A 14,518-nucleotide genomic window follows, 5' to 3' on the forward strand; every position below is an offset into this window, starting at 1 on the left:
GAAATCCATAAATGACAGAAAAAAACCCACCCAACCAAAAAAACCTCCCAGATCTAAAACAGAGCAAATGGTTTGTTAAATCAAATGCCATGATACTCATTATAGTATAAAAATAGAACAAAAAACCAGCAAAACTGGGAAAATACTTGGAGCTATATTGAAGGGTATTAACCAAAGAAAGCATCATTTTTCAAGGTAACTTTTCCCACCTCAGTAAGTCAGGCAAGGTATTTTTCCAGCCTGAGACCAAGCATATGCTAAAAAAGCAGAAATATACTTTACGTTTGGTGGCTTGCTGGTCGTCTGGTGACATTGCACACTCTGTACTTCCTTTTCATTTGTCCACAGTGTGTTATCTCCACCTTCAGACCTAAAAATTGGAAAGCACAAGTCACCATTTCTCCAAAATCAATGTGTCAGCCCTAAACTGCTACACAAGACCAATTAAACAGAGTAATAAAGCCATTCTAATTAGCCCCAAAGGGTAGAGCCCAGACAGAACTCAAAAAGCAATTTATAGTCTTAAAATTCAGAACTCCTGAGCTTCAGCTAAAGTTCAACACAGAATTTCAGAGATAAGATGAAATCCCAAAGGCCCCAGAGGACACAGATGGTGCTGAGCACATTCTGCAAATTCCAGAGCTGTGCCTCTAAGGAAGCCCAGGATGGGAAAAGGACAAAAAGGGTACACAAGCTCCTTGAAACAAAACCCCTTATTTATACTTTCTGTCTAAACACATGGGGTCTGTAAGACAGACCTCTAACTCTGGCAATGAACTGGGGGTGGGTGGAGGGGAATCCCCAAACAGCCTCTCCAGGAGCTCATGGGAATGAGGCCACAGTGAAGCAAGTTGCTGCCAGATTATCCTTTCAAAACACAACCAATGCAAACCCAGGATTTATTTGTACTTTCCCTGCTAACTTCTAGTTGGGCAGAGATAATTTTTGTGACCGTGGTCACAGGGGTTTTCAGGTGAAGGAAGAGACGAGAATGTTGAGTCTATGTTCAGAAGGCTTGATTTATTCTTTTATGCTACATATATATTACATTATGACTATACTAAAAAGAAATGGAAAGGAAAGGTTTTTTCAGAAGTTAGTTAAGCTAAGAGTAGAAAAGAATGAATAACAAAGATCTGTGTTTTGGACAGAGAGTCTAAGCTATCTGATCTGTGGTTGGCTATTAATTGCAAATATTCAAGATGACCCAATCACAGATGGACCTGTTGCATTCCACAGCAGCAGATAACCATTGTTTACATTTGTTGCTGAAACTTCTCAGCTTCAGCAGGAAAAATCTTAAGAAAGATTTTCACAAAAAGATGTCTGCGACAAATTTTGTTGATTTTTTTAGAAATAAGAAAGGAAGATGCAGGATGGATTTATTCTTTTTAAAGCTGCTTGCTTTCTGCCAAGAGTATCAGGAAGGAAGAATCTCCATTTTGCAGAGGAAGCCTTCAGTGAACACAACCAGTAAGATTTCTTCCTCTGTTCTCTTTGATTCAGTCACTACACACTAGAATAAATTTGTTATTTACTTCCAAGAGAGCTATAAGCAGAACAGCTGCCTAAGTATGCAAAAACATACTGCTAAATTATTAGTAAAATCTGAAATACGAAAAACCTGGTATCAGTAATTAGAAAAAATTAAGATTGGGTAATTAAAAAAACATGAAATCCAAATCTTTTGTAAAGATTGAGACATCATCAGATCAGGAACTGGAATATTTTTGTCATGAAACTGGGATTGGTGCTACTGATAGTTTTCAAAAGCAAAAAATATGAAATTTTTGTCTCCCCATAAGGCAACTGCTGTAGAAAATATTTAGAACACGTAGTGGTAACATATCAGACAGAGTAAAGCAGCTGTACATCATTTCCTCATTACCTTTTATTTCTTTGGTAAACTTTACCCTTTGGGAATCTGTCAGAGGTTTTTGTTGTTCTTCAATACTTTTGAAGTCCAGAACTTCACAGACAAACTCAATAACTGGCTGTGCTTTGTAAAATGCAGTTGCAGACACTGCAGACAAAAACATGAATGGTGTGTTACAACAATACAGAGGAAATGCTTAGGAAATCCAACAAATGGAACTAAAATTTTGCTGTTCCATTAAAGAGCAAGAAGAAACAAGAAACTACTTCCCAGTACCCACCATCAATATTGAGCATCATTTTCCATAATGAAGGTCTGACTGACTGATGGAAGCCAAACCAAACTTCTCTGCCACCACCCAAAGGATTTGAGCACCCTTCTGATGCTGTAAAGAAAGATCTCCCCACAGGAGTATACCTGCAAGACAACAAATAAATTCACATCAGAAAACTAAAGCAAAAATTGCAATAAATCCATAATTAATGCAAATTCCTTTACACAAAAGCACAGAAATGTCAGTGTTTAAAATGATCAATAATCTGAGATCCCTGGCCAGACTCAGGTTACACCTCTCAAAGCCAGGCTTGTTGCAGTAAGAAACTGGCTACTACTCAGGTTTAAATTTAATAATATATCTACTAATTCCAACAAAAAAGCATCAATAACTTTTATTTGTATTCTTTTAAAACTTCAGCTGTACCTCCAAGAGAAAAGAATTCAAAGTCTCTGCTATTAAAACACCAAGGTAACAATCTCTTCCCATACTCTGAATTATAGACATGATGTGAGGGTAAATAAGTGATCTAACAAATATTTCTGATCTATCTTTCAGCTTGATAATTAAGTACTGCAAACTTAATAACAAACAAATTATATCCAGAGCCAACATGCTCCACTGAACAAAGGTATCTGACATTCTGGGCTGTTTTCTGTGCTGTAAAACCTGATGAAAGTAATTTTATATTTTTTTATCCTAAATTTGAAGATAAAGTCAACATATTATAAGGCTATTTAAAGACACTTACATATATTAAACTCATATTACCTGTTTAGAACTATGATGTGGGCAAGTTCAGCCCTACTAAACTTTGTTCTTTGCTTTCTAATTAAATATAATTTGCACATTGGTCTTAAGTGACTTGTGTCACAGCAGCAGAATTAAGCCCAGTATCTCTTGGGTGAGACTGAAAATGCTGTAGGTCCTACTTGAAAAACAAACAAATAATTTCCAAGTCTTTCTTTCCTATCAAAATAGCCACACAGGGTGACATTAGCATCCCCCTAGCACTGCAATCTTTATACAAAACTGGCAATAAACATCCAAGGACACACAGGAACGGGGTAAGAAGTTGTTAAAATCCACCTTTCCACATCTACTGTAGCATTCACATTCTCTGAAAAAAAACCCTTTGCCCAAGATTTTTCTCTTGGGAAGCTGAGAAGCCTCAGAGAAAAGGAAAACAATTCTTATCTCATTTGCTTCTCCTCTGTTTTGCTCATGTGGAATGTGCTGGAGATAGTTTACTCAAGGGTGATTGTTTTACTGGATTCTGGTGTGAGTTGTTTTGACTCTCTGGCCAATTGGGGCCAAGCTGTGTTGAGACTCTGAAAAGGAGTCATGAGTTTTCATTATTATCTTTTTAGCATTTAGTAAGAATCCTTTCTGTATTGTTTAGTATAGTTTTCTTTAATATAATATAGTATTATAAAGTAATAAATTAGCCTTCTGAGAACATGGAGTCAGGTTATTTATTCCTGCCTTCATTTCCCAAAAAATACAATAATCTACCAACCTCCAAGCACTTCCCACTTGGGGAGAGCCTCCTTCTCCAAGGCCAGAGAGAGAAGAGGAGATGGCAGAGCCCCCCTGACCTGAGACACACAACCACGGGGCCAGTCTGACACCTCTGAAGAAAGGCTCCCATGTCCAGGGTGGAGGCAACCAGTGAAGCACCAATGGCCCTTCCTGAGCCTGCCATTGCCACATAGCCACAACTGCCACACAGACTGCCCAAAGAGCCACCAAAATAAACTACTGGAATGCTCTTCCCATGGAGGTGGTTGAATCACCATCTCTGGATGTGTTTAAAGAAAGACTGGACGTGGCACTTGGTGCTCTAGTCTAGTTGAGGTGTTCAGGGCATAGGTTGGACTTGATGATCGTAGAGGTCTCTTCCAACCTCATTATTCTGTGATTCTGTCAAACACCCAAGTCACACCTAAAGCACCTCCAGGGTCTCCCCTCACCTCATGGAAGGCAAGTGCCTCATGACCACATCCAGGGCCTGGATGGTCTCGAAGGGGACGCTCGGCAGCCGGCCAGAGAGAGCATCGTGCAAAGCCTGCAAGCTCACGCAGGACATCCACTTGATGGCCACCTTAAATATTCTGTCCTTTCCTTCTCCTGGCAGAGTGACCTCCAGCTCCACCTGCAACAATGCCAAACAACAAACCAAGATGATTCTTTCCATTGGAAGGGGGGAAATCAGAAGGGACAATGGATTCCTCTGAACAACGTCACAAAGCAGGGGAGGAGACAAAAAGCGAGGATGAAGCAACACCATGCATGAGGTACAGCCTCTTTTAACAGCTCCATCTTCCCCAAGGGGTATTTCAGAAGCCTGGAGGGCCTCCCAGCTGGCACCCATCTCCTCTGTGAGGCAACACTGGAACTTGGAGGCGCTCATATCAACGGGGAGGTGTCGGTGAAGATCCCATAACCTGATTTCAGATCCCTAATACGCCCCAGCGCGTCGCTGCTCGCGTCAGCTCCCGCATGCCTAAAATAAAGCATGGGGTGTCACCACCTGCCAAGATTCATGAATTTCTGGTATTTGCTCTCCAGAGCACCAGAGTGCTTTACATACTCTTACTGCAGACACAGTTCAAATAAGAGAAGAAAGGAGCTTTAAAAGAGAAAGAAAAAAAATTATCGATCACGCAAAGAAAAGAGAAAAGCCACAAAAGCCACCAAGTCAAAACTGTTACTTTTAAAGTAAGAAAAGAAAGAATAAACTACAACCCCCAGTGCCAGTGATGGTTTCAGGTAGGAAACAGGGGCACTTCTTTGCCATGGTATGCCCTACTTTGAATTTTTTGTCTAAAAAGCAGTGGCAAACTTCATTGTGGTAAATTACTTCAGCCAATTATTTGTAGTTATTTGTAATGCTGATTTCTCCTCTTTCTTAAAACAAAGGAAGTCTGAGCACCAAGGTTTTTAAGCCGACTAAAATTAGGGCTTGTCTGAAATGATCAGGAGGTCTGGGAGTGACTACAAGGAATAACAAGATCAGAGTATCCTTTGTGCTGGATACAAACAAAAACGTTGCATTTTCCCTGCTAGGGAGCTTGTAATTTAAATATAAAAGCCATTCACTTAAAAGGCAAGGTGTAATTAGCAAAAATAATGGGTGGCTAACAGCAAACTAATATCTGCCAGCATTTGGTCTCTTGCAACAATTTGCTTCTTTGGTCCAAACATAAGAAGGAACTATAAAACACTTATTTTATATATAAAATACTTATTTTTATATATAATATACTTTTTATATATAAAATACTTATTAATATATAAGTTTATATATAAAATAAGAAATCTTCCCATGTGCCCCCATAAATGAGTTGACCATCTACAGCAGGCACACAGAGTTAATATTACAGCTGAATCTCTCTTCCAGCACAAACATCACTCCCCAGGGAGACTGGAGCAGAGGAAGGAGCTGCACAGCTGTGGGAGGGCAATGGGAACTGAGTCTCATCCTGAGGTCACTGCTGTGAGTCTGGCCCAGGTCAGCCCTGCTGAAAGCTGTGCAAAGAAACTTTGCTGTGGTCTTCAGCTCACACAGGCTGGAAGCTTTCCATGAGGTCTTTTTTCCACCACACCATCAAAAAGTTCTCAACTTTGCATCTCATTTGCAGCAGATGGAAGATGTCTGTCACACCTGACCTGCATTTTCCTTTAAACCTCTCCTTCAAATCAAGTTTCATCATTCCTGCTTGAGCAACCTGGTCCAGTGGAAGGTGTCCCAGCCCATGGCAGGGCTTGGAGCAGGGTGGCCTCAAAGGTCCCTTCCCACCCCAACCACTCTATATTTATTCCCAATACTGGTAATACACAACTCATCTGATTATTGAATGCTTTGGTGCTTTTAATCTAAAAAAAAAATATTTAATTTTACTTTTTTTCCCTCTCCTGGTATCAATTTACAAAACTCCTTCACCATAATGGAATGGGAGATGAAGAGCAACCTGTGCTGCAGTACCTTGTTCCTGGTGGAAATAAAAGGCCCAGGATTGAAGAATTTCTATTCCAGGTGCCCAGCTACAAATACCAATAAAACTTAGCACAGCTGTGACTGCTGAATTTGGCCCAAAACAATTTTTGCTGCTGGGTCTAACTCCAAATGAGTTGAATTAGGAGTCACTGCTAAAATAAGTAAGGTTTAAATAAAACTTTCCTGTGGTTTTTTTTTTTTTATTATTTTTAAATTAAATATCTCACACTATTAAAAAAATCATGAAGATATTAAAAAAATGTCCCTAATCCACACCCCACATCCAAATGTTCACATATACTTTTAGGCACTGCTAATCAGAATTCTTCCTCTCTCAGCAATATTTTATTTATCCCACTCTGTACTTTTGAGGACAAATTAATACACTCCTGTTTGGCAAAGTAAGCAAAATATGAAAAAATTAGGACAAAGTAGTTTTAGATGGGAATTTTACTATGTCCTTTATTATTAGGGATAGATCCTAAAGCAAAATACAAGATTTTTTTTCTTCTCTATCCCCAAATAAATGTCAGGATGCTACCTGGTTGACCCACTGCTAAATTGCAACAGAGGTGACAATTTTGCAGCTAAGGGAGCTAAATTAAAGGGGTTTCACTGTCAGGATGTGGAAAATCATTAAGCCTGTAGGAAAATTTCAAAGCTATTCTTAAAAAGAATAGGTCTTGAAGCTGATGTGGTCTGAATGACTCACACAAATCAGCATTCACTGTTAATTAAAAAAATTACACCTGACCATGTCTTTGAGGAATTCTTAGGATTTCTTCTTCTCCATAAAATAAATGCAACATCACATGATTATTTATCATGCTCTGAGCATACAATGTACCTTTTCTCCATTAATCCAAGAGCTTTTCCTTCCCAGGCATTCAGAGGAAAGGAAAACAGATTAACAACAAGCTATGGATGTAGGCAAAGCTCTGCCTCTGTCATGTGCAGAGTATTTAGCAATACTCCAGAAAGACAAAGTCAGAGAGGCAAGTCTGTGGCCACAGACAGGATTAACATTTTCCTTCTAAAAAAGGGAATAGCAGCAGGATTTCTGTACCAAACTGCTGCTCTGTTCATTCCTAATTACTGTTTTTCTAATAAAAAAGTAATGAAGATGTTGGTTAAGATACATGAATTGCAACTGAAGTTTGCTAGGTGAGAAAACTTCCAGGTTCAGGTAAAATTAAATTCCAGCTTTTAACTGCAGAAGGATATTTTAGAGAAATACACAAGTAAAGCAGGAATTGAATAAAAAGGTGCTGTTAGAGGTGACTTGCGTTTGCTGTGTAGAACCTACAGGGAAAGAGGAGACTTTTAATATCTTCCTACCTTGACAGTGTCCTAAACACTTCTTTCTTCTCAATATGTAAAAGTAAAAACTATGAAAATATCATGTTAATATTTACATATTCCATATTTGTTCTAAAAGGTCTAAAAAATTAAGAAATTAAAGAGTGAAAATAAGGTACACTAAGGGAGGAATGAAAACAGATTTGATAACCATGAAAGCCAAGCAGAAAAGTATAGAGAAAAAAAGTTATAAAAGAAGCAAAGCAAATCAAGCACAAAAAAAACCAAGCCCAAAACAACCACTACAACAAGAGATGAGGACAGAGTGCAGTAATTAACTTAAAAGAGCAACAGGAGGAGAAAAACCTTGGCAATTTTGTGTCAGCCCTCTGTTTAGCATCAGCTTTTCCTTTACCAGTGCATACTGCAAGTCAATTAAGATCTTCCACATAGATTAATCAGTGTATGTTCATTAATCTTTTCAATATGATCCTAAATGCAATCAGATGTGCAGTAAACTTGCTATATTTGCTATGTACAGAACAGTAAGAAAAAAAAACACACCAAAGAAAGCTAATCTAATTATGCTGGAGGAAAGTGCTAATACCTACAAGCTCTATAGTGGTTTAAATCATGCTTAAACCAATTTAGCACCATGTAAAAATTTCCTTCATTAAGCTAAATTTCCCCACATCTCATTTAAAACAGCTCAAGATTTATCTCTGTTAGCTCTTTCCTCCAGGGTAATGTTAATATATGTGGAGGAGAACAAGTGACAAAGCCCTATAATCATGGCAAACAGGGGAAAAAAGGGAGTTTATTGAAAGTGAGCCTAGATGTGAGCCACAAATCAACCCCCCTGAAAGTACCTTGTGCTAAACTCCACCATAAACACCCTCTCCAGTGACCCCCACTCCAAATGATGACTGCTCTGGCCAGACTGGGAATGGATGAGATGATTTCTTGGGTGAGATGTTCCTTCTGTGCCTGTGCTGACCAGACAGGACTCTATTCCTGATGCTTTGGATTTTAAACCCCACACACACTGAAATAGATGTGGTAAAACTGAAATCTAGGACAGTGTGGCAGCAGGAAATGTTCCTAATGCCCCAGTTCCTTTGTGTCCCTGCAAACCAACAGTGTAACCTACAGCTGGGAAAAGGCTGACTTGGAAGGTTTTGTTAACTCTGTCCCATCCAAAATGGTTATCAGAGCAAGGAGGGCCAACTTGCATCTCATGAAGTCTCATTAGATCTGAGGATTAATTTGATCTCTGTTTATCATGTATAAATAAACCATTTCTCATTTAACTTTACTTATCAAATGAGGAACTTCATACTTGTCATAAGGTAAACTGTTATTCACTCATAATTTGTGAAGTATTATAAGGCAACTCTGCATACAACCAGAGTTGTTCAAACCCCTAAGAGACTCATCAAGCATCCTTCCACCTTTGCAAATACTTTGCAGTCTTGTGTGTCAAACCTGTAGGAACTGGAATATTGTATGTGAAAGCAAGGGGAAAAAACCACTAAGACTTTTAGTGATTCCTTTATAGTTTCCCAGATATTCCTTTATCAGTTGATGAAAAGTAATTAACACCGGAGTAGAGTCTGACCTTTACTGCATGGCATTCACTTAAACAGACTGGGAGGAAATAAAAATTACACATATGAGATTAAGAGCTTGATTCAGGCAGAACTATTAACTACAAGCACTGCACAGGCACCCAGCATGAGACAGCAAACAACAGCCTGAACTATTCCGTAGCTGCTGAATTTCAGAGGGCCATTTCTCTGTATTTCTCTTCCTCCTTATGTTTTATTTTTGTCTAAAGCTGGAGACAGAACAGTCCTCCCTGTAACTGTGCACCCCCAGCAGAAGGGAACTACTGCAGTACCAAAGAGAACAACTGTGCCCTCCCTGAATGAAAACAAGGCACAGAAAATTCAATCTGCTATGAGATCACAGATGCATAGGCTCAATTATTTACTAGGGCTTGTGTGTTTGCATGTTCCAACAGAGTCCCTTCCACTCCAGCAGTCACTGGGCACAGGAGCAGCCACCACCAGAGCCCAAAGAGGTCACTGCCCCACCAGGAGCTGGCAAACACAACCCCAGTCCTCTCCAGCTGCCCCAGGGCAAAGATTGCAGGTCTTAACCTGTTCAGTGTAAATTAATTTGGCTCTCAGTCATCAAGGATTAGGGAGGAGAAGTTCCAATACAGGCAACAGAGAGATGGAAGAGCTTCTTTCAGCTACTGATAGTGAGAATAAGCTTAGAGTGGGCCTTGATGAGATTAGTGAGGTGACACAACAGCTTCTTGCTGCCCAGAGCAGTATTTTCCCTACTCTCTCCCACACTCAGCTGTGCTCTCCCTTTTTCCCTAGTGCCACTCTGGAGACACTCTGCTGTCTGGGGCAGCTGATCCAGCTCCCTAAAGCAGCAGACACCACACCAGTGGGGAGAAAGAGAGGGAGGAATGAAGGGATATAGAACAGGGGGTGACCACTGGGATAGCAGCAAGCTCACAATTGTGTCCAGGCAAAACAGACTGGCAACAATAGAGACATTTATTGCAGAAACTGAAAATCAGTTTCTATTAGTTATTAAAAATATTCTGAAAATACCACATTGAAATCTCTAGATTTTTTTCTATTTAAAACTTACTTTATCTCTCCCAATGGGAAGTGGCATAGCTGTATAAAGGTTTTTTCTTCCATCAAACACTGGTTTGCGATCCCCAAAAATCTGGGTTTTAAAGTGCTGAACCATATGCTCCACTATTTCTCTGAAAATGCAAAAAGATTAAGTTAATCCAACTTTTTACTTTGAATGTTAAGAGGCAGACAAGTACTATACTTACCAACAGAGGCATTAGGTAAATGAAAGGGTTGTCCACTCCTGACCATTAAAGGCAAGATTTGTTTGACTGATCTGAACTGAAAGCAACCTTTCCACAGACTAAACTGTTTTCTTAAAATTGCTATTTTTAGGGTTTTTTCAGATTTAAACTTTCCTTCCTCTTTTGTGTGACCTACTGGAAGTGGTGAAGTGAAAGCTCGTGCTCTCTCAAGCTCAAAACAAGAAGTGCCTGATAGATCTGAGGCTTCAGCTCTCCTGTCCTAGAGCCCTTCCTGCAGAGGACCCTGGACCAAAAGCTCAGCAGCCTGAGAAGCTTTCAAAAATATCATTATCCCAGCTTAGAGCCCCCATTGGCAGGACAGCAGTTTATGCCAACAATGATAGCAAAATGTTTTGCAGCTCCCTGAGAAAAATAATTTTGAAATGCATTTTTTTTCATCCAAACAAAACCGGGATCCATCCAACAAAACTGGGTATATGCATTCAGTGAAGCTGTGAATACTAACAGTACACATTCACTTAAAAGTAGCTGGAATTAGGTTCCATTTTTGTATGAACAGGGAAACCACTCACACAGCTCCTGTCAAACCACAGTGTTTACACACTGGTCATCCAAAGCAGCTCAGCAGTCAGTGAGAGGTCAGCTGGAACAATAACATTTTCTGATGCCAAAGGTCTTTTGGCCCCAATGTCCCAGAGAGACATCCCTCAGTGTACCTGTACTACCCAAAATCCATCTGCAGGCTGCAATCTCAACACACAATCAGGGGTAAAAGGGAGGTTAAAGTGGCACAGAAAGGAAACCACTGCTGCCCCAGCACTGCTGACAACACCAGCTCACAGAGGCTGCAGGTGACTGCTCATGCACCCTGACTTGGCAAGGGAATTAACCCAGCACTCAGGTAGGGATTACAGTGCTGCAAAATCTGAGACAAAACTGAACTCACTCAAGGAAAGAACTGAGATTGTTTTAATTGGCAATTTCTTTGCTGTGTCCCAAGGTTTATCTTAAAATGTGGCCACTGAAAGGAACTCTGATCTCCTGCAAAGCATGAATCAAACCTGACCCAGTAATACCTGCCTCAGATCTGCAGAGTGTGACTGAATAAATACAAAACTGGGAGGAAGGAGGTATTTTTCAACCTTAAGATTAGGCATGGAAACCCCACTCTCTTCCTGAGCAAGTTCTTCCATTTGTAAACTGTTTTACATAAAAAATGAACACTTCCACTTGATATATGTTTTCAAGCTTCAAACCACATCCACAATTAGCAATGGTGTTTCTCAGCTGTGGGTGGAGATATTTTTAAGAAAAATAAGTTATTTTCCCCATGCAGAGTTAAGAGAAGAGTTATTTACCACTTCATTAACTTCAGCTCCTTGGGACAACTGTTCTACCCAGCTCATGCAAGCTCACCAAGAACCCTGGGCTGGCAACTGCAGGCAGCGTTCATCTTCCACAAATCCTCAAAAATTAAACTGAGAGCACCCAGAGTGCAGAACTAAACTCACATTGCCCACTCTGCCTGCCCAACTACCCAAACTGATCTGCCTTATGCACAGAATGGTAGCCAGACTGTATTAATTCAGGAGCACGTTGTCTCAGCTGTGTTCTTCCAGTCCTGCTCCAGCTCATGTCTCAGTGTGGAACTTGCATCTACAGTGGATACACCCTGCAGTGGGGTCTGCAGGGTCACAGTGCAAGGGGAGTAAAACTGAAGAACAAAGCTGACACACATGAGGGAGCAGAGCAAAAAATAAAACCTCCCTTTCTCCTTTCTAGAGGCTGTATCACATAAAGCAATGATAAAAGCTACTGACTATATACATGTGAATTATATAACCAAAATACTAGAAACATGTAAGGCAGCTGTAAAAAAACATCATTCAGAATTGGATTACATGTGCATCCTGCATAATTATATATATATATTTGAATATATATATATATATATATGAATAAATATTTGCACACAGAAATACATGTATAGACATAGGTCACAGCTCACAAAAACCCTGGGTGCAGGTGAGTACAGGTACATCTACAGAATAGAGCAGTAAGTACTCAAAAGAAATAAAACACACTTTAATATGTGAATCCAAATTGTATTCTTACCACAGTGCCCTGAGAAACATCCAGCACACCACTGCTGAATGCATCTCTGCTTACTGCAAAAGGCATTTCACCTGTGTACACCTGAACCTGCTCCTGTCACCACAGAAGAGCAGGGACTAACCTGCCCAAGCAGAGCAGGCCATCAGCAGGCACTGGAGGAAGAACTTGTCACTGAACAGAATCTGCCTTTCCAGTGAGAACAACTGCTTTAGGTTTTGTGGCAAGCACCCCCACACTGGATGTAAGGGAGGTGCTCACACAGAAAACACACAAGCAGTGCAGCACTTGGCCCCCAGAGGAGCTGCAGAGGAGATCTGGATCAGCCAGCAGCAGCTGGCACAGCTGGAGTGGTGGCAGGGACAGCAGGTCAGGAAAGCAAATTTCTCACAGCTCCCCTTATGAAAGAAGTGACTGCTCCAAGTGTTTTGCAGTGCTCCAATGCAGGAAGAGCATCTCAGTGAAATCAGCAGCTGCCCTTAGGCAAGAAGAGAGTTCAGCTTCATGCACTTAACAAAGGTGCTTGCTTTTAAAATTAACCTCAGCTCTAGCTGAAAAATTAAACTAATAATAGATCACCACAGGAAGTAAAAAAAAAAAAAAAAACAGGGCAGCAAAGCATAGTGATGCTGCTTTGTGAGAACACTATCATTACCAACTCCTCAGTGTAACAATGGAGAATGCCCTCAGGTTTATTAACTCACAGTAGGAAAACCGTGGCTTTCAGGTGGCTTTTTTGACTCCACACTGTTTATTCTCATGACAGCTGGTTCCACCCATGGCACCTTTTTAACAAGGAAAGGCTTTGCTCTTGAATATATAAACAGGCCATTCCAATCCTCTACAGACAAGGTGTAGTTATGCTGATGACACTTGTGGTTTCAAGCTGGTGCCAAGTCTCATTCTCAAGTTTCACTTCTGGCAAGGCTGCTCCTTTTTCAAGTCAATGAAGCTGCACACTCCAACAGGGCACAGGTGCCAAATGCAAGACCTGGCTGCTTGTTTCCCTGGACAGCTGAGCCCTGTTTCCACCTTGCTCTCTCTTTCAGGAGCATGCTTTTCCCTTACACAGAATCTGCTGATGAAGGATAATTTCTTAGCTGCTTTGGTAACTCCATAATCCTCTCCCACAAACAAATGGGTTTTGCCTCCTCTTGTGAGCAGGGAAAGGTGGGAAAACAAGCTGGGACCACCAGCTCCCTGCTGAAGGACTTCAGCCAATTACACCCCAATATTTAACCTTATTTAGGTAATAAGAAATCATTTTTATCAAGTTGGCTTATAGTGACCCAGCTTCAATAGAGCTAATACAGCTTATCCATCTGCCACCAGTGGCTTCAATCAGCAGCATCTTAATATTCTGACAAAAATCAATCCCAGTAAAGATTTGGAAGGAAAAAAAAAAGTATATACATATCCTACTAATTGAAGTGATCAGTACAATCACTGATTAAAGCCAGACATCTTTTCAGACACCAGTGAGGGCACCTGGCTCCAGCTTTTTCAAAGAAAAACAAGACTGCAAATAAATTGAGGAAAGGCAAAAGACAGTGTTACCTGTTAACTCTTCTAGGACATTTTTCTGGCTTTATATCCAATTCATAATGGTAGATATCTATTTTAGGAATGTCCATTTCAAAGAAGTTGGCCTGCAGTTTGATTGTTCTCCCAGAAGTGCCAAAATCTGGTCGAGGAGGAGGTTTAAAGGCATATCCCTGTATTGGTGGTGGCAGTGGGGGAGGAGGTGTGAGCACTGCAAAAGAGAGAAAGCACAACTTAGCCATCAGCTGTCTCAAATTGACATTTCAGCAAATGTACAGGCTATTGGATCAGTGAAGCCCACCACATTTAAACCATTACTCCTTTTAAACAACCTAAAAAATAAAAAAAAACCCAAACCCTGCTTTTAGGAGACCATGAATTCTGTTTTCTCTTTCTTTCTCATGCTGGTTCACAATTTGTTGTATTTCATAGCCCCAATTACTGAAAAAAAACCTCTTAAAATCAGTTGTATTTTCCTATACAACAAGTCCTCAGGGTAGGAATTTCACTGACCAAGCAGAAAAGCAAGAACCAAGCTCCTCCTTGCAT

General features: G+C 40.3%; 1 protein-coding gene across 1 annotated transcript in view; it reads right to left on the reverse strand.

Annotated features, from left to right (window-relative positions):
- The window catches only part of AGO2 (argonaute RISC catalytic component 2), a 48,902-nt gene that overhangs the window by 17,685 nt on the left and 16,699 nt on the right, over positions 1–14,518 (reverse strand). Inside the window, exons 2-7 of the mRNA XM_036406525.1 lie at positions 13,985–14,180; positions 10,120–10,240; positions 4,124–4,305; positions 2,157–2,293; positions 1,889–2,023; positions 283–370 (exon numbers count right to left, since the gene is read on the reverse strand). Coding sequence (XP_036262418.1) covers positions 283–370; positions 1,889–2,023; positions 2,157–2,293; positions 4,124–4,305; positions 10,120–10,240; positions 13,985–14,180 — 859 coding nt within the window. The remainder of the gene's footprint in view (positions 1–282; positions 371–1,888; positions 2,024–2,156; positions 2,294–4,123; positions 4,306–10,119; positions 10,241–13,984; positions 14,181–14,518) is intronic.

Source organism: Molothrus ater, chromosome 1 (genome assembly GCF_012460135.2).
Source record: "Molothrus ater isolate BHLD 08-10-18 breed brown headed cowbird chromosome 1, BPBGC_Mater_1.1, whole genome shotgun sequence".
Lineage (NCBI taxonomy): Eukaryota > Metazoa > Chordata > Aves > Passeriformes > Icteridae > Molothrus > Molothrus ater.